At 43.3% G+C, this 23,647-nt stretch overlaps 1 protein-coding gene across 1 annotated transcript in view; it reads left to right on the top strand.

The window, feature by feature from the left end:
* Positions 1 to 23,647, top strand: part of LOC121541685 (astrotactin-2-like) — a 532,790-nt gene that overhangs the window by 495,697 nt on the left and 13,446 nt on the right. Inside the window, exon 20 of the mRNA XM_041850922.2 lies at positions 5,744 to 5,885. Coding sequence (XP_041706856.1) covers positions 5,744 to 5,885 — 142 coding nt within the window. The remainder of the gene's footprint in view (positions 1 to 5,743; positions 5,886 to 23,647) is intronic.

Genomic DNA, 23,647 nt, shown 5'->3' with positions numbered 1-23,647 from the left:
TGAGTTTGTATCCATCTGTGTGCATGCCTGCATGTGTGTGTGCGTGCGTGTGGTATGTAGGCTCGCAGGAAAGCGAGGTTCCCCCTCCCTTGTGGTGTGGTGTGGTGCTGCCTGCTTTTTCGCACCCCCGTCGCGGAACCCCACAGGACTGGAATAAAAAGCAGCAGCGGTGCGTAACCTACACTCCTCCTCCCTCCTTCTTTCCCTCCCTTCTCCACCCCTCCTTCTCCCTCCGCCCCTTCCCTCTCTGCGCAGCACTGAATGAATGAAGGCAGGCAGGAGCGCTCGTGCTGCACTGTGTACTTTCTCGTACAGTGGGCTGACAGCGAAGTTTTGGCAGGGCTGAGGTGTTACCTAAAAGGGGTGAGCTAAGGTAAACGAGGCCTCTGCCAGCGCCAGGCTAGCTACTCACAGGCAGGCAGGAGAGAAACCAAGAGGGTAAAGGGGGTACAGGAAAGGGGGCTTGGGATGGGGATGGAGAAAGAGTCTGGGTCGAGTGGCTGGAGCTGGGATTAGAGGCTGGGTTTAGGGCTGGGGCTGTTAGGTTGTTCATTGTTAGGCTGCATACAGGGAGGGGCCTGAGACTGGGCATAAGGCGGGGGCAGTGTCTCAGTCTGAGGATAGAGGTCGATTTTTGAACGGGACAGTTTTAATGTGGGGCTGGGTAAGGGGCTGCATCTGGTGAGATGTTTCACTACCAGTAGCAGGAAGAAAGGGTGTTAAGGTACTTTGAATGGGCCCATACAAACATGTCTGGTCTCTCTTTTTTTCTCTTGTCCTCCTGTTTCCCTGGTTATCTGCTGAAGAGTCTAAAGATAGGCCTCTGGTCTTGACCAGTCATTAGAGAGCAATGTCCTCAGAGAGCGCTGACGATGTTACCATCTGGTATGTGTTGAATACTGTGTTGGTTTACCTAACCATGCATGAATAAACACAGCCCTGACGGTGGGAAACTATCTGCCTGCCACACACGTGTCCCTTCCTTTCTTTAACCTCCTTATCTTTGTCTTACATGCTGACTACACCGGGCACGTGCATGCGTCCGTGTGCGCCATTGCACGTACGTTAATTTTGTCCATCCACACCAGAAGCGATCAGGACACGCAGGTTGAAATATCAAAAAGAACGCTGAACCAGCTAAATGTATATTGTCAAAGACTCCAGCCACCCTAGTCATAGTATGTTCTCTCTGCTACCACACGGCAAGCGGTACCGGAGCGCCAAGTCTAAGTCCAAAAGGCTTCTTAACAGCTTCTACCCCCAAGCCATAAGACTCCTGAACAGCTAATCAAATGGCTACCCGGACTATTTGCATTGCCAAGTTCTATTTTAGCGCCTGGTTAAGCAGACACTCATTGGCGCGTGCGAGCAGTTTGGATGAAATGATTGAATAACATGGATGTGTACATTTATTTTACAACGCTTGCGCACGCAACAGCCTAGTGTGGTCAGCATCTTAGGGCTGTGTGAGTGATCCACTCGGCAAAAACAGGTTGAATCAACGTTGTTTCCAGGTCATTTCAACAAAACTATTCAATGTGATGACGTTAAATCAACGTGGAAATTGGATTAGAAAAAAGTCATCAACTAATGGGAATTTGGTCTTTTATTCACCTAACTTTAAACCTAAATCCAATGACATAGTGACTTTTTTGGTTGATTTCACGTTGAATTCAACTCAACCAAATGTAAATCAAATCTAGTCGTTGAACTAATGTCTGTGCCCAGTGGAGAGTGTGTGTGTTTGTGTGTGTGTGTGTGCGTGTGTTTGCATGTGTGTGTAAGTGTGTGTGCGCGTGCCTATGCCTGTGTTTGTACACGTGTGATTGCCTCTGTGAGAGTGCACGTGTGTTTGTGGCGGTTAGCCTCAGTGCAGTGAGCTCTCTCACTTGCTGGTGGGGTTCAGTATTGTGTGAGTGGACAGGACAGCCATGGGTGGGCAGGCTGCCTGAGAGACGGGAGCGTGAGCCCTGCTGTTTGTCTTTGGCCTTTTTGCAACTCACAATTATGTGATAATTACACATCTATAAATGGATATCCTTGATCTAGACTGCACCAAGTCACGCATCAGCCCCTGATTTATTCTGATTATCAAAACATACAAAGACATTATTCCTTCACAGACCACATCCAGAAACATTAAACTTCCGACTTCCCTCCCTCCCTCCCTCCCTCCCTCCCTCCCTCCCTCCCTCCCTCCCTCCCTCCCTCCTTCTTGCACTCTCCTCCCTCCTCCCCCTTTCGCCCCTCAACCTTCCTTTTCTGCGCTGTCTCTTTCTACTTTTAGCCTACATGAAGCAGCAGATTTATGGCTTGTCCTGGGCATTCCTTTCATAGTCGTGCCATTGAAAGGGAAGTATAGACTGGAAAGGCATTCTGAGGCAAGCTGTATTGGGTCAATAGTCAATCTTAAATACATCATTATGGTTTGTCTGATAGGGGTAATTTACTGTTTCACCAATTATTTGACTGTTAGCATACTTGGCTTTCGGAATATGCTAACTCCGAGGAAAGGTCAACCTGAACGCTTCCGTAATCCTGCCTTTGTTATAATTTTTATGAAAAACGTAACATTCTAGCTAGGCTAAGTACATTCTAAAACACATTCTATCCCATTCAACATCCCCAAATCATTCTTCCAGTTTATGGTAGCCCCCAACAACACTTTGTCATCGCGTCGCTCGCATCGCAATTAACGAAACAAAACAAAGGAGAAAAGCAATTAAAGGAGAACGGTGAATGAAGAGCTGGGCCTGGTTTCCCGATAGCGATGGAATTTAGGTTTACGTGTGTTTTAATGATGCATCTTTCCTACAATGGCAGAGTATGTAACATGCATTTCCCAAAACCCCACGCAGAGAGATCGTTCGCTAAGTGCGTCATTGAGGCATGTGTCGATATGGATATGATCGAAAGAAAGAAAGCACTACTTTTGAATCAGCGTTCTCCCTTTACAATCTTACCTTAACATTCAAATTATTCCACAATACTGATGACAGATCAGCTCCTAGAGAGATATCAAGTGTGGCTACAAATATTGAGGCGGATATTCTAATGCTTACTCTATAATAATGCACTAAATCAAGATTTGGCATGACATTACACATCATTAACTATATTGAGGCAAAAATACAAATAGCTTAAAAAACTAAATTAAATTAACATGAAATTGATTTCAATATCATTCAAATATATACTGTATGTGCCTATACTGCAGGGATCATCAACTAGATTCAGCCGCGGGTCGATTTTGTTATTGAGCGAATGGTCAGGGGACCGCAAGAAGCCCAAGCAGATACTCCATACCATTTTACTAAAACATAATAATTTCAAACCTTGCTTACATTTGTAAATGATCACATATACAGTATCTCTCTATTATGTGTGGGAATACTTTGGAACAGATTTCCTAAATTAAAATCACCTGGAGCTAATTTGCAGGTGTTTTTACATTATTTTATGTCCAACAATAAATAACAACATCTGAAAACTTGGGGGGGCAAATAAAATCACCCTGCTATACTGTATTTATATTTTAATACATTAATCTTGGTTTTCATTTGAAGCATCTTTGAATCCTTCACTGTCACATTTGTTCTGAAGTTATCTGTGGTCACAGAAAGACAGATAAACAACTTGATTTTGTGTTAAGCTGATATATTCTGTGTATAAAGTGACGCGGAAGGGCAAAAAAGCATCTAATGACGTACTTAGCTGTGGTCTAACAAAGAGCGTTTTCAAGAGCAACTTTATTAACGATGGTTTTGAGAAACAGCTCAGAGATCTAACGATGCTCCTTCGAAGGGTCTAGCTATGAACATAGCCTTAAGATGCTTTTGGGAAACCGGTCCCAGATCTGTTCCACAAATCTTGAGCAGCAGTAGCAGCTTGGTGGTATGCGGGCCAAGGCCACACATACGGTGGAATCATAAGGTCCATGTTGACTCCGCCTGAAGAAGCTGCAGCTGCGACCCCAGGTTCGAAGGGACTGCTCGGCTATGCTAAGACAATATAGCTTCCCTTACTTACCCATCCCATCCTCCATTTAAAAAATGGTGAAACACTTTTACATGGTTTCGGGACAGTAAATTACTGTGTGCCGAGCACCATCCGCTTAGAGAGGTATATGTCATTTTAAGTGTTCTTTTTGCCAGGTGTTCTTATTAAACAAGGTATCAGCCTTTATGGACAAAGCCTGTGATGTGTAAGCACAGTGTGTTTGAACTAGTGTCGATGTGCTCTCATATTTCATTTTTGGTTGGGTTAACATGGATTTTTCAAAGAAGGATCTGGAAATGTATTATTTACTGAGTGTGCTGGTGGATGCCACCATAGATTTTGTAGTTGGAGTTAATTTACTATGAATGTGCAAAGACTGCTCGTATTTACGCTTTAATTTACAACATGTGGACTGAATATACGTAAAGTAATTAATCCCAGAGAGAGAATTTACACAAGCATAACATAAACTTTCAAGTAAATCATCAATTATATCGGTGGAGGATCAAGAAAATTCCAAGAAAATTCCAGTTAGGCATATTTTAGCATGTTTCTCAAAAGAGGATTTCAGTCCAGCAGAAAAAAAATAACCTATAGTGTACTTGTTCTGCTGGCTCTCCTCCTGTGAATAAATAAAGGTCCAATTTGCATTGCATGTTTAGAAAGAGAAAACCTTCGAAATAGTAAACCTGGCACAGAGAGACTCGAAGTATAGGAATGTGTTTGGGAAACCTACTATACACAGACCCCTTTCTGGGAACATGTCAAATCTTTCATTTGTTTACTTCTTCTTTCCTCCTCTCTTTTGCAAGCCCTCCTTACCATCCCCTCCTGCTCCACTGTACTGACATATACCCTGTGTTTATAAGTTGGCCTGCATGTCATAAGCTGAAGCTAAGCTCCCTTTACGTCTTGTAGAAATCATTTGAAATCCCCAACATTTTAGAGCTTTTAAACTGTTTCGACAGCTCTCTCTTTTTTCCACAACCCCTCTGAGTGCTGGAAACGGTTTGGTGCATGTCTGAATGAACAAGTGTGTCATTATTTTCCTGTAAGCTGAAATGAAAGATATTTCACAACTTGTGAACTGGTGTTTGTGTGACACAGGGGTTCTCAGTGAGATATCATTGTAACAGTACCATGTGGCCATAAAGTAGAAAAGTCATTTTTTCTTACGGTTCTATAATGTACCGTGTAGGGCCGGCTGCCAGAAGAAGTCTGACTTAGAACACAATTAAGCGCCAAGTGGCAGGATCGATGCTGGAAAGAATCTCCCTCTTAAAACTTCATTCATGATTTTTCTTTGCACTTGTGTCTGTTTTCTGTTGAAACGTGCCATGTGACCCAAGGCTAGCTTGGCATGTGTTTGTTTTGTAAAACGTATCACTGAAGAACAATAGGTGAGAGTGCATGTTAGGACAAAACAGCACACTTGTGGCCTTTCTAGTAGATTTGGCACTTTATTTAAGAGGAACAGGACATGGGTTCCAACCTGGTCAACGTACAGTAAGTGTATTAACCCTGTGATTGTCTCTCCCTCGTTCTCTTTCTCTTCCTCGCCATACATCTATTCACTCACTTTCTCTCATTCTACATCCTCTTTCTCGCTCTCACTTTCTCTCTCTCTCTCTCTCTCTCTCTCTCTCTCTCTCTCTCTCTCTCTCTCTCTCTCTCTCTCTCTCTCTCTCTCTCTCTCTCTCTCTCTCTCTCTCTCTCTCCCCCCCCCTCCCTCCATCTCCTGTAGGTGAGGTGTTAAGTCTGGTGGATGACCTGTTCTCAGGTTTGGGTTCGTCCTGTGTGGTGGCGGGTCGGAGGAACGGAGACCATCCTCACTCTGTGCTCTACTCGCTGGTCTTCAAGTGCCTGGAACCCGACAGCCTCTACAAGTAAGATCCCCCAACCTAAAATACTTTGGACCTGGGCCCGTATTCATAAAGCCTCTCAGAGTAGGAGTGCTGATCTAGGATCATGTCCCCACTGTCCATGTAATCTTATTCATTATGATCTAAAAAGCAGAACTGATCCTAGATCAGCACTCCTACTCTGAGACGCTTTATTAATACAGGCCCAGATTTAATATGGCACCATTCCAAGAGTGAAATGAAAAGTAGGCTAAACAACAAGGTGGAAATTAAAGATAGAACAGGATAAAAGACAGATGTATTTGTTTTTGTTCTGTTGTTCACTTCTCTGTGGTAAGTATTGCCGTTGCCCTATGACCTGTACATCACCCTCAGAGAGTGAAAGTCTGTTGAGTTGTTGCCACGTTATACCCTTCTCACCTCTACTGTTGTCTTCTCACCTATACAGTGTGGGAAAAAAAGTATTTAGTCAGCCACCAATTGTGCAAGTTCTCCCACTTAAAAAGATGAGAGAGGCCTGTAATTTTCATCATAGGTACACGTCAACTATGACAGACAAAATGAGAAAAATATATCTAGAAAATCACATTGTAGGATTTTTAATGAATTTATTTGCAAATTATGGTGGAAAATAAGTATTTGGTCAATAACAAAAGTTGCTCAATACTTTGTTATATACCCTTTGTTGGCAATGACACAGGTCAAACGTTTTCTGTAAGTCTTCACAAGGTTTTCACACACTGTTGCTTGTATTTTGGCCCATTGCTCCATGCAGATCTCCTCTAGAGCAGTGATGTTTTGGGGCTGTCGCTGGGCAACACGGACTTTCAACTCCCTCCAAAGATTTTCTATGGGGTTGAGATCTGGAGACTGGCTAGGCCACTCCAGGACCTTGAAATGCTTCTTACGAAGCCACTCCTTCGTTGCCCGGGCGGTGTGTTTGGGATCATTGTCATGCTGAAAGACCCAGACACGTTTCATCTTCAATGCCCTTGCTGATGGAAGGAGGTTCCATCTCACGATGCATGGCCCCATTAATTATTTCCTTTACACGGATCAGTCGTCCTGGTCCCTTTGCAGAAAAACAGCCCCAAAGCATGATGTTTCCACCCCCATGCTTCACAGTAGGTATGGTGTTCTTTGGATGCAACTCAGCATTCTTTGTCCTCCAAACACGACGAGTTGAGTTTTTACCAAAAAGTTCTATTTTGGTTTCATCTGACCATATGACATTCTCCCAATCCTCTTCTGGATCATCCAAATGCACTCTAGCAAACTTCAGACGGGCCTGGACATGTACTGGCTTAAGCAGGGGGACACGTCTGGCACTGCAGGATTTGAGTCCCTGGCGGCGTAGTGTGTTACTGATGGTAGGCTTTGTTACTTTGGTCCCAGCTCTCTGCAGGTCATTCACTAGGTCCCCCCGTGTGGTTCTGGGATTTTTGCTCACCGTTCTTGTGATCATTTTGACCCCACGGGGTGAGATCTTGCGTGGAGCCCCAGATCGAGGGAGATTATCAGTGGTCTTGTATGTCTTCCATTTCCTAATAATTGCTCCCACAGTTGATTTCTTCAAACCAAGCTGCTTACCTATTGCAGATTCAGTCTTCCCAGCCTGGTGCAGGTCTACAATTTTGTTTCTGGTGTCCTTTGACAGCTCTTTGGTCTTGGCCATTGTGGAGTTTGGAGTGTGACTGTTTGAGGTTGTGGACAGGTGTCTTTTATACTGATAACAAGTTCAAACAGGTGCCATTAATGCAGGTAACGAGTGGAGGACAGAGGAGCCTCTTAAAGAAGAAGTTACAGGTCTGTGAGAGCCAGAAATCTTGCTTGTTTGTAGGTGACCAAATACTTATTTTCCACCATAATTTGCAAATAAATTCATAAAAAATCCTACAATGTGATTTTCAGGATTTTTTTTCTCAATTTGTCTGTCATAGTTGACGTGTACCTATGATGACAATTACAGGCCTCTCTCATCTTTTTAAGTGGGAGAACTTGCACAATTGGTGGCTGACTAAATACTTTTTTTCCCCACTATAATTTTAGTCAATTGGAGGTGTACCTGTGGATGTATTTAAAGGCCTACCTTCAAACTCAGTGCCTCTTTGCTTAACATCATGGGAAAATCAAAATAAATCAGCCAAGACCTCAGAAAAAAAATTGTAGACCTCCACAAGTCTGGTTCATCCTTGGGAGCAATTTCCAAATGCCTGAAGGTACCACGTTCATCTGTACAAACAATAGTATGCAAGTATAAACACCATGGGACCACGCAGCCATCATACCTCTCAGGAAGGAGATGCGTTCTGTCTCCTAGAGATGAACGTACTTTGGTGCGAAAAGTGCAAATCAATCCCAGAACAACAGCAAAGGACCTTGTGAAGATGCTGGAGGAAACAGGTACAAAAGTATCTATATCCACAGTAAAATGAGTCCTATATCGACATAACCTGAAAGAACACTCAGCAAGGAAGAAGCCACTGCTCCAAAACCGCCATAAAAAAGCCAGACTATGGTTTGCAACTGCACATGGGGACAAAGATCGTACTTTTGGGAGAAATGTCCTCTGGTCTGATGAAACAAAAATAGAACTGTTTGGCAATAATGACCATCGTTATGTTTGGAGGAAAAAGGGGAAGGCTTGCAAGCCAAAGAACACCATCCCAACCGTGAAGAACATGGGTGGCAGCATCATGCAGTGGGGGTGCTTTGCTGCAGGTGGGACTGGTGCACTTCACAAAATAGATGGCATCATGAGGAAAGAAAATTATGTGGATATATTGAAGCAACATCTCAAGACATCAGTCAGGAAGTTAAAGCTTGGTCACAAATGGGTCTTCCAAATGGACAATGACCCCAAGCATACTTCCAACAAAGTCAAAGTATTGGAGTGGCCATCACAAAGCCCTGACCTCAATCCTATGTAAAATTTGTCGGCAGAACTGAAAAAGCGTGTGCGCGCAAGGAGGCCTGCAAACCTGACTCAATTACACCAGCTCTGTCAGGAGGAATGGCCCAAAATTCACCCAATTTATTGTGGGAAGCTTGTGTAAGGCTACCCGAAACGTTTGACACAAGTTAAACAATTTTAAGACAATGCTACCAAATACTAATTGAGTGTATGTAAACTTCTGACCCACTGGGAATGTGATGAAAGAAATAAAAGCTGAAATAAATAATTCTCTCTACTATTATTATGACATTTCACATTCTTAAAATAAAGTGGTGATCCTAACTGACCCAAGAAAGGGCATTTTTTACTAGGATTAAATGTCAGGAATTGTGAAAAAATGAGTTTAAATGTATTTGGCTAAGGTGTATGTAAACTGCCGACTTCAACTGTAGTCCCATGGTTTTGTCCCTGTGCTATCATTTTGAAAGCTCAACAAATAATGAGGCGAACAAACGGTGGATGGATATTTGTGTGAATTAGCAATGCCGCCATAAAGTAACGGTTGCCTTCTAATTTGATGAGACAGGAGTGAGAGAGAGAGGGGAGAGAGAGAGTAATAGAGAGAGGGAGAGAGAAAGATGAGAGGAGACAGAAAGAGAAAAAGGGAAGGGGTGAGAGAGGTAGAGAGAGAGAGACGGGGGTAGGGAAGAGAAAGAAAGAGAGCAATTATGGCAGTATTTCTGGCATGCTAGGCAGAGAGGAAGCCAGGCAGCCTAGGGATTCATGGTCGATGACATCAGACGTTGGGCCGAGATCAGTTGAGCCGGTCCACAAATCAATCAAATGCACCAGGTGAATATAATTCCTGAGTGACCCAAGAATTTACAGCCACAAAACAAATTTACGACTTCGATTTAAAATCTCGGGTCAGGTCTGTAAGAAAGGACACACCGCGCTAACAAACGTAATATACTTTTTCTACTCCCTTTTCTATCAATTACAGGTTCACTTTATAAACGGGCTCCTGGCACCTGCACATATCACTGGAAGTTTGAGCAGAAATATGATTATACTACTGTAGCAGTGCCATATGCATGTTCTAACTATATCTTAACTAAAGCTCAGAGTCTACACAGTTTGTGATTGGGTGATTTTAAGTGACTAACATGAAATCACCCAATAAATGACATGCCTGAGAACAAAAAAGGAAATGTTGAAAATGTAATTTGCACCAATAAATGGATTGCTCATTCAGGTTTTCGGTACAAGCAAATGGTTTGGACTTGACATGAGCAGGGTTGGTAGGTTACTTTCTAAATGTAATCTGTTACAGTTACTAGCTACCTGTTCAGAATTGTAATCAGTAATGTAACTTTTGGATTACCCAAACTCAGTTACGTAATCTGATTTATTTTCCCTTAAAAGGCATGAAAATGGTGCTACAGAAGTGGTGCAGTCAGCCCAGTACATCACTGGGGCTGAGCTCCCTGCCATGCAGGACCTTTATATCAGGCGGTGTGCAAAATCGTTAAAGACTCCAGCCACCCAAGCCATAGACTGATTCCGCACGGCAAGCGGTACCGGTGAATCAAGTCTCACACCAACAGGCTCCTGAACAGCTTCTATCCCTAAGCCATAAGACTGCTAAATATCTAACTAAATAGCTAACAAAATGGCTACATGGACTATCTGAGTTGACCCTTGTATTTTATTTTATATTTTTGCACTGTCTCTATGCACATTTACAAGGCCCTACACACTCACGCACATTGACACTCCAACACACACACAAACACTCACTCCATCGTTTATTCACACACACATAACATGCACATACATTTATACTGACTCTACACACACAGACACACACACACAATAATAATATATGCTGCTGCTACTATGTTTATCATATATCCTGATGCCTACTCACCTTACCCCTATACATACAGTGCATTTGGAAAGTACTCAGACCCCTTCACTTTTTCCACATTTTGTTATGTTACAGCCTTATTCTAAGATGGATTAAATTCATTATTTTTCTCATCAAGCTACACACAATACCCGTCTGAAAACGTATGTAAATGTGATATTTACGTTTTTTTATTTTGTATAAATTTGCACAAATGTCTTTTTTGGTTTGTCATTATGGGGTATTGTGTGTAGATTGATGAGGGACAAAAACAATGTAATCCATTTTAGAATAAGGCTGTAACGTAACAAAATGTGGACAAAAGTCAAGAGGTCTGAATACTTTCCGATTGCACTGTATCTACCTCTATCGATCCAGTATCCCTTCACATTGTAAATATGGTACTGGAACTGACAATGTATATAGTATGCTTACTTACTTTATCGTGCTCTTCTTATTTCTTATTTGTATATCTTGTGTGTTTTTGTTGGGGTTAGAGCCTGCAAGAAAGCATTTCACTGTATTTGTTCACGTGACATTAAAAACTTGAAACTTGAAGAAGAAGAAGACAAAAAGGATCCATCAAACCTATTTGGTGTGTCATCATAGTGGTCTCTGACTAGTGGTCAGACTTGTTCAGGTGGAACAAACTTAAACATTTTTTCAATGCTGAATTGAATGTCATTGAGAAACCAGAAAGGTGTCAATGGGGTTTTTTCTCGTAAACATCCTTTCGGAATTTAAAAGTCATCAAAGAAGTAATCATGTCGTTTTTCAAAGGTATCTCTAATCTGATTACATCATCTATATAGGACTATCCAAATTAAGTGTGACCGTAACGGATTACATGTAATCAGTTCCTCCCCAACCCTGGGCATACACTTAATAAACCCCCCTTTGGTCATGTTAATAAAAACAAAGAAAGACTACGTCCTACTTGTTGGGTCAACCAGGTAGTGTTTTCACTCAGACTAATGAGGAGTCACTTGTGTGGTCTTCAGGTCTTCACATCTTAAATCAGATATTATTCAAATGATGAAAGACAGACACTTAGTTGTTTCCTCCTTTGCTTGCAAGGGATCCATTCTTTTTTGTCTTTACAACCTCTTTGTTTTTGCAATTTCAGCAACTCCTGGCTAAACCAATTCAACTAGATCACAACTATTTTGTTGCTTTTTCCAATTGAACAGCAACACATAGATTGTCATGATAGGATTGACTCTGTGTTGGAAATATCACACAGGTTCTTTGTTTAAAGAAAGAAAGCTTTCGCTAGCCTTTCAAAAAGCCTTTGTCAGGTCGTACTCTCCCACAGGCTGGTATGGCGCCTGTGTGGAAGACATAAATGTTGTTCTTCTGAGGGATAGTTGGCAGCGCGTTTCAGAGCTTACAGTATAAAGGCAACACCTCGTAAGTCTCCAGCCGGGTTGGGTCATGTCAGGTTTATCATGTTTTGCTGTCTTTTTCTGTAATTTACACCTGCCTCTGATGACTTCTATTTCAGGGCTCTGAAACTCAGCTCTGGCCCTAGAGTACCATCCAAAGCACTGGGAGACAGGTGCTGAACTTTGCCCTATTTACATGAGTAAATAGAGTAGTAAAGAACAAACCAACAAAAAATAGTTGGGAAGAGATTTTCGATGTACCAATTCCACCGCACATGGTTAATGAACTGATACACAAAACGCCGCTGGATTCAAAACTTAGAATGTTTCTATTGAAATTATTATACAAAATTCTTGCAACCAATAGAATGTTATATATGGGGGATACAACCATCCCAGCTCTGCATATTTTGAAAAATATATGGCAAAAATAAATCAAAACTGGATGGTGTTCAGAGATAGATGGGAGGGGTTGAGTGGAGCTGAAGGGTGGGACTTAATACAGCAAGACAACTCATGTAAAATATACTGTGTCTGTAAAATGTATATAGGTTCAGAACTTTTGTGAAACAGCAAAGTTAAAAATATCTGGCAAATAGAAAACAAAACTGGATGGTCTTCAGAGATAGATGGGAGGGGTTGAGGCTAGATGAAGGATGGGATTAAAAACAAACAAAATGTGTATTGTATGTACAGTGCATTCAGAAAGTATTCAGACTCTTTGACTTATTCCACATTTGGTTACGTTACACCCTTATTCTAAAATGTATCACATTAATTTTTTTCCTCATAAATCTACACACAACATCCCATAATGACAAAACAAAAATAGTTTTTTATAATGTCACCACCACGCCTCACAGTAGGGATGGTGCAAGGTTTCCTCCAGACGTGACGCTTGGCATTCAGGCCAAAGAGTTCAATCTTGGTTTCATCAGACCAAAGAATCTTGTTTCTCATGGTCTGAGAGTCCTTCAGGTGCCTTTTGGCAAACTCCAAGCGGGCTGTCATGTGCCTTTTACTGAAGAGTGGCTTCTGTCTGGCCACTCTACCATAAAGGCCTGATTGGTGGAGTGCTACAGAGATGTTTGTCCTTCTGGAAGGCTCTCTCATCTCCACAGAGGAAATCTGAAGTTCTATCAGAGTGACCATTGGGTTCTTGGTTACCTCCCTAACCAAGGCCTTTCTCCCCCTGATTGCTCAGTTTGGCTGGGCGTTAAGGTCTAGGAAGTGTCTTGGTGGTTCCAAACTTCTTCAATTTAAGAATGATGGAGGCCACTGTGTTCTTGGGGACCTGCAATGCTGCAGACATTTTCTGTGCCTCGACACAATCCTGTCTCAGAGCTCTACAGACAATTCCTTTGACCTCATGGCTTGGTTTATGCTCTGACATGCACTGTAGACTTTGGGACCTTATATAGACAGGTGTGTGCCTTTCTAAATCATGTCCAATCAACAATTTACCACAGGTGGACTCTAATCAAGTTGTAGAAACATCTCAAGGATGATCAATGGAAACAGGATGCACCTGAGCTCAACTTTGAGTCTCATATCAAAGGGACTGAATACTTAATAAATAAGATATTTCTGTTTTTTATTTGTAATGGATTTGCAAAAAAATCTAAAAACCAGTTTTTGCTTCGTCATTATGGGGTATTGTGTGTAGAGTGATGATAATTAATTTAATCAATTTTAGAATAAGGCTGTCACGTAACAAAATGTGGAAAAAGTCAAGGGGTCTGAATACTTTCCGAAAGCACTGTATAAGCTGGAAGTAGAAGCCTAAGTGTTGTTGTCAATTAGTTTACTCCAATTAGGGGTGGTAGAGTTAGGGGAAAATAATAGCCAAATATATTTAAACTCAGTTTTTCACAATTCCTGACATTTAATCCTAGTAAAATGTCCCTGTCTTAGGTCAGTTAGGATCACCACTTTATTTTAAGAATGTGAAATGTCAGAATAATAGTAGAGAGAATGATTTATTTTAGCTTTTATTTCTTTCATCACATTCCCAGTGGGTCAGAAGTTTACATACACTGAATTAGTATTTGGTAGCATTGCCTTTAAATTGTTTAACTTGGGTCAAATGTTTCGGGTAGCCTTCCACAAGCTTCACACAATAAGGGGTGAATTTTGGCCCATTCCTCCTGACAGAGCTAGTGTAACTGAATCAGGTTTGTAACTGAATCAGGCCTCCTTGCTCGCACACGCTTTTTCAGTTCTTCCCACACATTTTCTATAGGATTGAGGTCAGGGCTTTGTGATGGCCACTCCAATACCTTGAATTTGTTGTCCTTAAGCCATTTTGCCACAACTTTGTAAGTATGCTTGGGGTCATTGTCCATTTGGAAGACCCATTTGCGACCAAGCTTTAACTTCCTGACTGATGTCTTGAGATGTTGCTTCAATATATAATAATTCATAATTTTCCTTCCTCATGATGCCATCTATTTGTGCACCAGTCCCTCCTGCAGCAAAGCATTCCCACAGCATGATGCTGCCACCCCCGTGCTTCACAGTTGGAATGGTGTTTTTTGGTTTGCAAGCCTTCCCCTTTTTCCTCCAAACATAACGATGGTCATTATGGCCAAACAGTTCTATTTTTGTTTCATCAGACCAGAGGAAATTTCTTCCAAAAGTACGATCTTTGTCCCCATGTGCAGTTGCAAACCGTAGTCTTATGGCGGTTTTGGAGCAGTGGTTTCTTTCTTGCTGAGCGGCCTTTCAGGTTATGTCGATATAGGACTTGTTTTACTGTGGATATACAGTGAGGGAAAAAGTATTTGATCCCCTGCTGATTTTGTACGTATGCCCACTGACAAAGAAATGATCAGTCTATAACTTTAATGGTAGGTTTATTTGAACAGTGAGAGACAGAATAACAACAAAAAAATACAGAAAAACTTATGTCAAAAATTTTATAAATTGATTTGCATTTTAATGAGGGAAATAAGTATTTGACCCCCTATCAATCAGAAAGATTTCTGGCTCCCAGGTGTCTTTTATACAGGTAACGAGCTGAGATTAGGAGCACACTCTTAAAGGGAGTGCTCCTAATCTCAGCTTGTTACCTGTATAAAAGACACCTGTCCACAGAAGCAATCAATCAATCAGATTCCAAACTTTCCACCATGGCCAAGACCAAAGAGCTCTCCAAGGATGTCAGGGACAAGATTGTAGACCTACACAAGGCTGGAATGGGCTACAAGACCATCGCCAAGCAGCTTGGTGAGAAGGTGATAACAGTTGGTGCGATTATTCGCAAATGGAAGAAACACAAAATAACTGTCAATCTCCCTCGGCCTGGTGCTCCATGCAAGATCTCACCTCTTGTAGTTGCAATGATCATGAGAACGGTGAGAAAGCAGCCCAGAACTACACGGGAGGATCTTGTCAATGATCTCAAGGCAGCTGGGACCATAGTCACCAAGAAAACAATTGGTAACACACTACGCCGTGAAGAACTGAAATCCTGCAGCGCCCGCAAGGTCCCCCTGCTCAAGAAAGCACATATACAGGCCCGTCTGAAGTTTGCCAATGAATATCTGAATGATTCAGAGGAGAACTGGGTGAAAGTGTTGTTGTCAGATGAGACCAAATCGAGCTCTTTGTTATCAACTCAACTCGCCATGTTTGGAGGAGGAGGAATGCTGCCTATGACCCCAAGAACACCATCCCCACCGTCAAACATGGAGGTGGAAACATTATGCTTTGGGTGTGTTTTTCTGCTAAGGGGACAGGACAACTTCACCGCATCAAAGGGACGATGGACGGGGCCATGTACCGTCAAATCTTGGGTGAGAACCTCCTTCCCTCAGCCAGGGCATTGAAAATGGGTCGTGGATGGGTATTCCAGCATGACAATGACCCAAAACACACGGCCAAGGCAACAAAGGAGTGGCTCAAGAAGAAGCACATTAAGGTCCTGGAGTGGCCTAGCCAGTCACCAGACCTTAATCCCATAGAAAATCTGTGGAGGGAGCTGAAGGTTCGAGTTGCCAAACGTCAGGCTCGAAACCTTAATGACTTGGAGAAGATCTGCAAAGAGGAGTGGGACAAAATCCCTCCTGAGATGTGTGCAAACCTGGTGGCCAACTACAAGAAACATCTGACCTCTGTGATTGCCAACAAGGGTTTTGCCACCAAGTACTAAGTCATGTTTTGTAGAGGGGTCAAATACGTATTTCCCTCATTCAAATGTAAATCAATTTATAACATTTTTTACATGCGTTATTCTGGATTTTTTTGTTGTTATTCTGTCTCTCACTGTTCAAATAAACCTACCATTAAAATTATAGACTGATCATGTCTTTGTCAGTGGGCAAACGTACAAAATCAGCAGGGGATCAAATACTTTTTTCCCTCACTGTATGCCTGCAAGAGGATAGTATGCCATGCAAGGTAAATATGATGTGAAATGCTATATTGACTCGTATTGCTGAATCGTCAGACAGCCTTTTACTACATTCACTTAAGGCAATAGCTTTTTGGGATATGGTGAAGGTATAAAGTTATCACCCATGATAGAGGTGCTAGGGATTTACTTCCTGTCATATTGCCTGTCTGTCATGTTATATGACTTGGTTCTGTGTCAGCATGTCTGTGATGAGGGAGACATTTAGAGGGGAGGTAGATATGAACACAAGGAAGGAGATAAGGGGGATGGGTGGGAAGATATGGGGTGTGGGGGAGGGGGTTGGTGGGGGGGGGTATGGGTGGGGAGGAGGGGGAGGACTGGGTGGGAAGAAGTGGGGTGGGGGGGCTTAGTTGTTTTGTCTGAAGTCTGGGTTTTTCCTTTTCATTTACATTTCATACTGTTTTTGATGTATCCATTTGTTTTCTATGTTAAACTCCTGCACCTTGCTGTAAATCTTCTGCTGTAATTCTTTGTATGTTCATCTTGTCATTTAGATTAAAAAATGGAGCTTACTCACAGTTTTACCTCTGCTCTACATTAAAACATATTTGAGTTAATAGATATTGCAACCACTAAACTATATAACTATGTACCGGTATGTAGAGCTTCAAGATACCACATTTATTAAGATAACATAAGTCATCAACCATAATGAATAAACTCATTACTCTACTAACATTGCAATGATTAAAACTCTGTGAACTTACTCCAGTCCATTCAGCTACAGTCTACTCCTACTCTGTTGGCAACATTTCCAAAGGAAAGGATTGACATGTTCCTCCTTCTCTTGTGATATAGCAAAGAAGAAGGAGGTGACTGTGGACTCCCCAACTGAACATCCCTCTCAAACATTACAGTGAAGGGAGAGAGACAGAGAGAGAGAGACAGAGACAGAGACAGAGAGAGAGAGAGAGAGAGAGAGAGAGAGAGAGAGAGAGAGAGAGAGAGAGAGAGAGAGAGAGACAGAGAGAGAGAGAGAGAGCGAGAGAGCGAGCGAGAGAGCGAGCGAGGGAGAGAGAGAGAGAGAGAGAGAGAGAGAGAGAGAGAGAGAGAGAGAGAGAGATTACTACATGGTGAAACTTGGAAGCCTCTGCTTCCGTTGTTCTGTTGTTTATTTCACTTTTGTTTATTATCTATTTCACTTGCTTTGGCAATGTAAACATATGTTTCCCATGCCAATAAAGCCCTTTGAATTGAATTGAATTGAGAGAGTGAGAGAGACAAGCAAAGCTATGTCAGGAAACCTTAAGGCCTGACAACCTTGGAGTACATCAAATGTAAACCAAACTCCCAGCAGGTGGAAGCCTTATCTAGCCCGCCAATTAGCCCAGTTGGCTGCGCCGAGGTGTGCCCGCAGACGTAATGCCGACGTAAATGGAGCCCTTATCTGGGAACAACAAGACTGGAGGGGGTGCCTTGACGCTGACAACACCGCTACAGAGTGGTACTCGTTCTCTCTCTCTCTCCCTATGCTTCCAAGTTTCACCATGTAGTAAGCTCTCTCTCTCCCTCTCTCTCGTTTGGCTTGACCTCCATGTTTCTCAAGGCAGATGGTGGGAAAGAAGGGAAGTTGCAACCGGTTGCACAGGAATCTCCTACTACCTGAAGCTTGAATACATCATCCCTTTCAATATACTCTCGCTATTTGGGCGACCCGACCAAATTCACATAGAAATTGCTTGTTTTGTCACGTAAACTGAAATTAGGCGAACTATTAGAATTTTAGCAACAAGGAAATGGCGGTGCGATTTCTGCATAGTGCACTTTTAACATAAGCACCAATTACCTATCTGTGTCTTGCACAGCTGCAGAGGCCCGCTTACCAAAATAAACAAGGTGGAAAAACGGTGAGACAGGGCCACAAACATAAAACACCAAACAAAAGTTGAGAGAGCTCAGAGGAGAGAAACACGGTGTGATGATCAAAGTGTCCCTTCTTCGCTTGCATCTGGGGCCTGTTTGGATTCAAAGCACGCTGCGCCCATCTAACTTGATTTCAAGATGTGGAGACAAGAGGTAGAGGGATCAGGGAAATGATACCCAAGGACAACAAAGTGCTGCTATCAAATGCACATCACAGCGATGGTCCCTGGGAAGGCGGGCTGCAGCACCCTGGACCCTCTGAAGACTAATTTATTGCCTCTCTGAGATCTCCTCCGAACAGCGCAACATAAAAGTCTCCAACTCTGATGATGGATTCATAAAGGCGTGCTTAGCATGCGTCGGTCGAGGCTACCCGGGGCCACAGACACACATAAGCAGCATAGTGATGTCCAAGATGGCGTAGCAGTGCGGTCGTGTATTCTGTGGTGTGCTCGTGTAAATAGCCAGTTTTTTTGTTTCTTATCGTATATATTTCTCAATCTCACTTTTCATCCTTCAACTAAATATACTTTCCTGCAACCCGCCTCACCCAATGTGGAACGGATTCTATTACTTCTTATACCTTTTTATCCAGAACCTCAGGCTGAAGCTAGCCAGCTAACTAGCTACTTGCTATTAGCCACTGTTAGCGGTTTTCACCATTGTCCGTGGCCTGCACTACCTACCAGCCAGCTCTAGCCTGGACAATTATCGGCCAGTCTGCAGAGTCTGCACAGCGCGCTATCGACCCAGAACATATCGGATTTTCTGCCGGAATCACTGAATCACTGGACCTTAACACCGGATCATCACAACTAGCTAGCTGCAACCGAATGGATGTTGTTGCTGGCTAATCACCACTACCCCGAAGCAAGCACCAGTTAGCCTTGAGCTAGCCTTGAGCCAGGCCCATCTCCCGGCTATCTACCTCTCTGTCAACCGGATGGGACCTCCTAGTGTCGACATGGAGCCCCGCCGATCCATCACGAATGGTCTGCCGACGTAATTCGTCTGATGTGGTTTCAACAGGCTTCCAGTTGCGACGACCACTAAGATCCATCTGCTAGCCCCGGCCCGCTAGCACACACAATCAACAGCCGTGCCTCCTGCTCACCTGTGCCGTAGCAGCCATCAAACTGCTCCCGGACTCACCTATCGCTGTTCACTGGACCTTATGATCACTCAGCTACACAGCTGATGCCTGCTGGACCATTCCTTTACACGGTACCCCATCCTGTTTATCTGTCCTGTTTATCTGTTTAGCCTCAGCCCAAACTTTCGTCGCCATTACCAGTTGTTGTCTTAGCTCTCTCGAATAACACCTGTGATTGCTTTATGCCTCTCTCCCATTTCAATATGCCTTGCCTATTGCTGTTTCTGTTAGTTCTTATTATACAATTTCACTGTAGAGCCCCCAGTCCCGCTCAACCTGCCTCAGATAGCTCCGTTGTCCCACCCCCCATACACGGAGACCGGCTCAATCGGTGCCTCCAGTGATGCTATCTCTTTCATCTTTACCCAACGCTTAGGTTTACCTCCACTGTACTCATATCCTTCCATATCCTTGTCTGTACATAATGCCCTGAATCAATTCTACAACGCCTGGAAATCTGCCCCTTTTATTCTCTGTACCCAACGCACTAGAAGATCAGTTCTTATAGCCTTTAGCCATATCCTTATTCTACTCCTCCTCTGTTCCTCTGGTGATGTGGAGGTTAACCTCCAGTAGCCCCCAGTATCACTCCTACTCCCCAGGTGCTATCATTTGTTGACTTCTGGAACCGTAAAAGCCTTGGTTTCTTGCATGTTAACATCAGAAGCCTCCTCCCTAAGTTTGTGTTATTCACTGCGTTAGCACACTCCGCCAACCCTGATGTTCTAGCAGTGGCTAGGAAACACTGTCACCACCGATAAATCTACGATAATCGAGAATTTCAATAAGCATTTTGCCACGGCTGTCCATGCTTTCCACCTGGCTACTCCTACCCCGGCCACCAGCTCTGCACCCTCCGCTGCAACTTGCCCATGCCCCCCCACCCGCTTCTCCTTCACCCAAATTCAGATAGCTGATGTTCTAAAAGAGCTGCAAAATCTGGACCCCTACAAATCAGCTGGGCTAGACAATCTGGACCCTTTCTTTCTCAAATTAGCCACCGAAATTGTAGCAACCCCTATTACTAGCCTGTTCAACCTCTCTTTCGTATCATCTGAGCTCACTAGAGATTGGAAAGCTGCCGCGGTCATCCCCCTCTTCAAAGGGGGTGACACTCTAGATCCAAACTGTTACAGACCTATATCCATCCTGCCCTGCCTTTCGAAAATATTTGAAAGCCAAGTGAACAAACAGATCACCGACCATTTCGAATCCCACCGTACCTTCTTCACTATGCAATCTGGTTTCTGAGCTGGTCATGGGTGCACCTCAGCCACGCTCAAGGTCCTAAACGATATTATAACCGCGATCGATAAAAGACAGTACTGTGCAGCCGTCTTCATCGACCTGGCCAAGGCTTCACCGCATTCTTATTGGCAGACTAAATAGCCTTGGTTTCTCAAATGTCTGCCTCGCCTGGTTCACCAACTACTTCTCAGATAGAGTTCAATTTGTCAAATCGGAGGGCCTGTTGTCTGGACCTCTGGCAGTCTCTATGGGGGTGCCACAGGGTTCAATTCTCGGGCCGACTCTTTTCTCTGTGTATATCAATGATGTCGCTCTTGCTGCTGGTAACTCTCAGATCCACCTCTACGCAGACGACACCATTTTGTATACATCTGGCCCTTCATTGGACACTGTGTTAACAAACCTCCAAATGAGCTTCAATGCCATACAACACTCCTTCCGTGGCCTCCAACTGCTCTTAAACACTAGTAAAACTAAATGCATGCTCTTCAATCGAGCACTACTTGCACCCGCCTGCCCGACTAGAATTACTACTCTCGGCGGCTCTGACTTAGAATATGTGGACAACTACAAATACCTAGGTGTCTGGTTAGACCATAAACTCTCCTTCCAGACTCACATTAAGCATCTCCAATCCAAAGTTAAATCTAGAATCAGCTTCCTATTTCGCAACAAAGCCTCCTTCACTCATGCTGCTAAACATGCTCTCATAAACGGACTATCCTACCGATCCTTGACTTCGGCGATGTCATTTACAAAATAGCTTCCAACACTCTACTCAGCAAATTTAATGTAGTCTATCACAGCGCCATCCGTTTTGTCACCAAAGCCCCATATACTACCCACCATTGTGACCTGGATGCTCTCGTTGGCTGGCCCTCACTACATATTCGTCGCCAAACCCACTGGCTCCAGGTCCTCTATAAATCACTGCTAGGCAAATCCCCCCTTATCTTAGCTCATTGGTCACCATAGCAACACCCACCTGTAGTCTGCGCTCCAGCAGGTACAGTGAGGGAAAAAAGTATTTGATCCCCTGAACAGTGGGAGACAGAATAACAACAAAAAATTCCAGAAAAACACATGTCAAAAATGTTATAAATTGATTTGCATTTTTAATGAGGGAAATAAGTATTTGACCCCTCTGCAAAACATGACTTAGTACTTGGTGGCAAAACCCTTGTTGGCAATCACAGAGGTCAGACGTTTCTTGTAGTTGGCCACCAGGTTTGCACACATCTCAGGAGGGATTTTGTCCCACTCCTCTTTGCAGATCTTCTCCAAGTCATTAAAGTTTTGAGCCTGACGTTTGGCAACTCAAACCTTCAGCTCCCTCCACAGATTTTCTATGGGATTAAGGTCTGGAGACTGGCTAGGCCACTCCAGGACCTTAATGTGCTTCTTCATTAGCCACTCCTTTGTTGCCTTGGCCATGTGTTTTGGGTCATTGTCATGCTGGAATACCCATCCACGAACCATTTTCAATGCCCTGGCTGAGGGAAGGAGGTTCTCACCCAAAATTTGACGGTACATGGCCCCGTCCATCGTCCCTTTGATGCGGTGAAGTTGTCCTGTCCCCTTAGCAGAAAAACACCCCCAAAGCATAATGTTTCCACCTCCATGTTTGACGGTGGGGATGGTGTTCTTGGGGTCATAGGCAGCATTCCTCCTCCTCCAAACACGGCGAGTTGAGTTGATGCCAAAGAGCTCCATTTTGGTCTCATCTGACCACAACACTTTCACCCAGTTCTCCTCTGAATCATTCAGATGTTAATTGGCAAACTTCAGACAGGCCTGTATATGTGCTTTCTTGAGCAGGGGGACGTTGCGGGCACTGCAGGATTTCAGTCCTTCACGGCGTAGTGTGTTACCAATTGGTTTCTTGGTGACTATGGTCCCAGATGCCTTGAGATCATTGACAAGATGCTCCTGCGTAGTTCTGGGCTGCTTCCTCACCTTTCTCATGATCATTGCAACACCACGAGGTGAGATCTTTCATGGAGCCCCAGGCCGCGGGAGATTGACAGTTGTTTTGTGTTTCTTCCATTTGCAAATAATCGCACCAACTGTTGTTACCTTCTCACCAAGCTGCTTGGCGATGGTCTTGTAGCCCATTCCAGCCTTGTGCAGGTCTACAATCTTGTCCCTGATATCCTTGGAGAGCTCTTTGGTCTTGGCCATGGTGGAGAGTTTGGAATCTGATTGATTGATTGCTTCTGTGGACAGGTGTCTTTTATACAGGTAACAAACTGAGATTAGGAGCACTCCCTTTAAGAGTGTGCTCCTAATCTCAGCTCGTTACCTGTATAAAAGACACCTGGGAGCCAGAAATCTTTCTGATTGAGAGGGGTTCAAATACTTAGTTCCCTCATTAAAATGCAAATCAATTTATAACATTTTTGACATGCATTTTTCTGGATTTTTTTGTTGTTATTCTGTCTCTCACTGTTCAAATTAACCTACCATTAAAATTATAGACGGATCATTTCTTTGTCAGTGGGCAAACTTACAAAATCAGCAGGGGATCAAATACTTTTTTCCCTCACTGTATATCTCACTGGTCATCCCCAAAGCCAACACCTCCTTTGGCCGCCACTCCTTCCAGTTCTCTGCTGCTAATGACTGGCACGAACTGCAAAAATCTCTGAAGCTGGAGACTCTTATCTCCCTCACTAACTTTAAGCATCAGTTGTCAGAGCAGCTTAACGATCACTGCACCTGTACACAGCCCATCTGTAATTAGCCCACCCAACTACCTCATCCCCATATTGTTATTTATTTTGCTAATTTGCACCCCAGTATCTCTATTTGCACATCATCTTCTGCACATCTATCACTCCAGTGTTAATACTAAATTGTAATTATTTTGCATTATGGCCTATTTATTGCCTTACCTCCATAACTTACTACATTTG

The sequence above is a fragment of the Coregonus clupeaformis genome, chromosome 27 (assembly GCF_020615455.1).
Source record: "Coregonus clupeaformis isolate EN_2021a chromosome 27, ASM2061545v1, whole genome shotgun sequence".
Lineage (NCBI taxonomy): Eukaryota > Metazoa > Chordata > Actinopteri > Salmoniformes > Salmonidae > Coregonus > Coregonus clupeaformis.
This window is presented reverse-complemented; position numbering and strand designations above follow the sequence as displayed.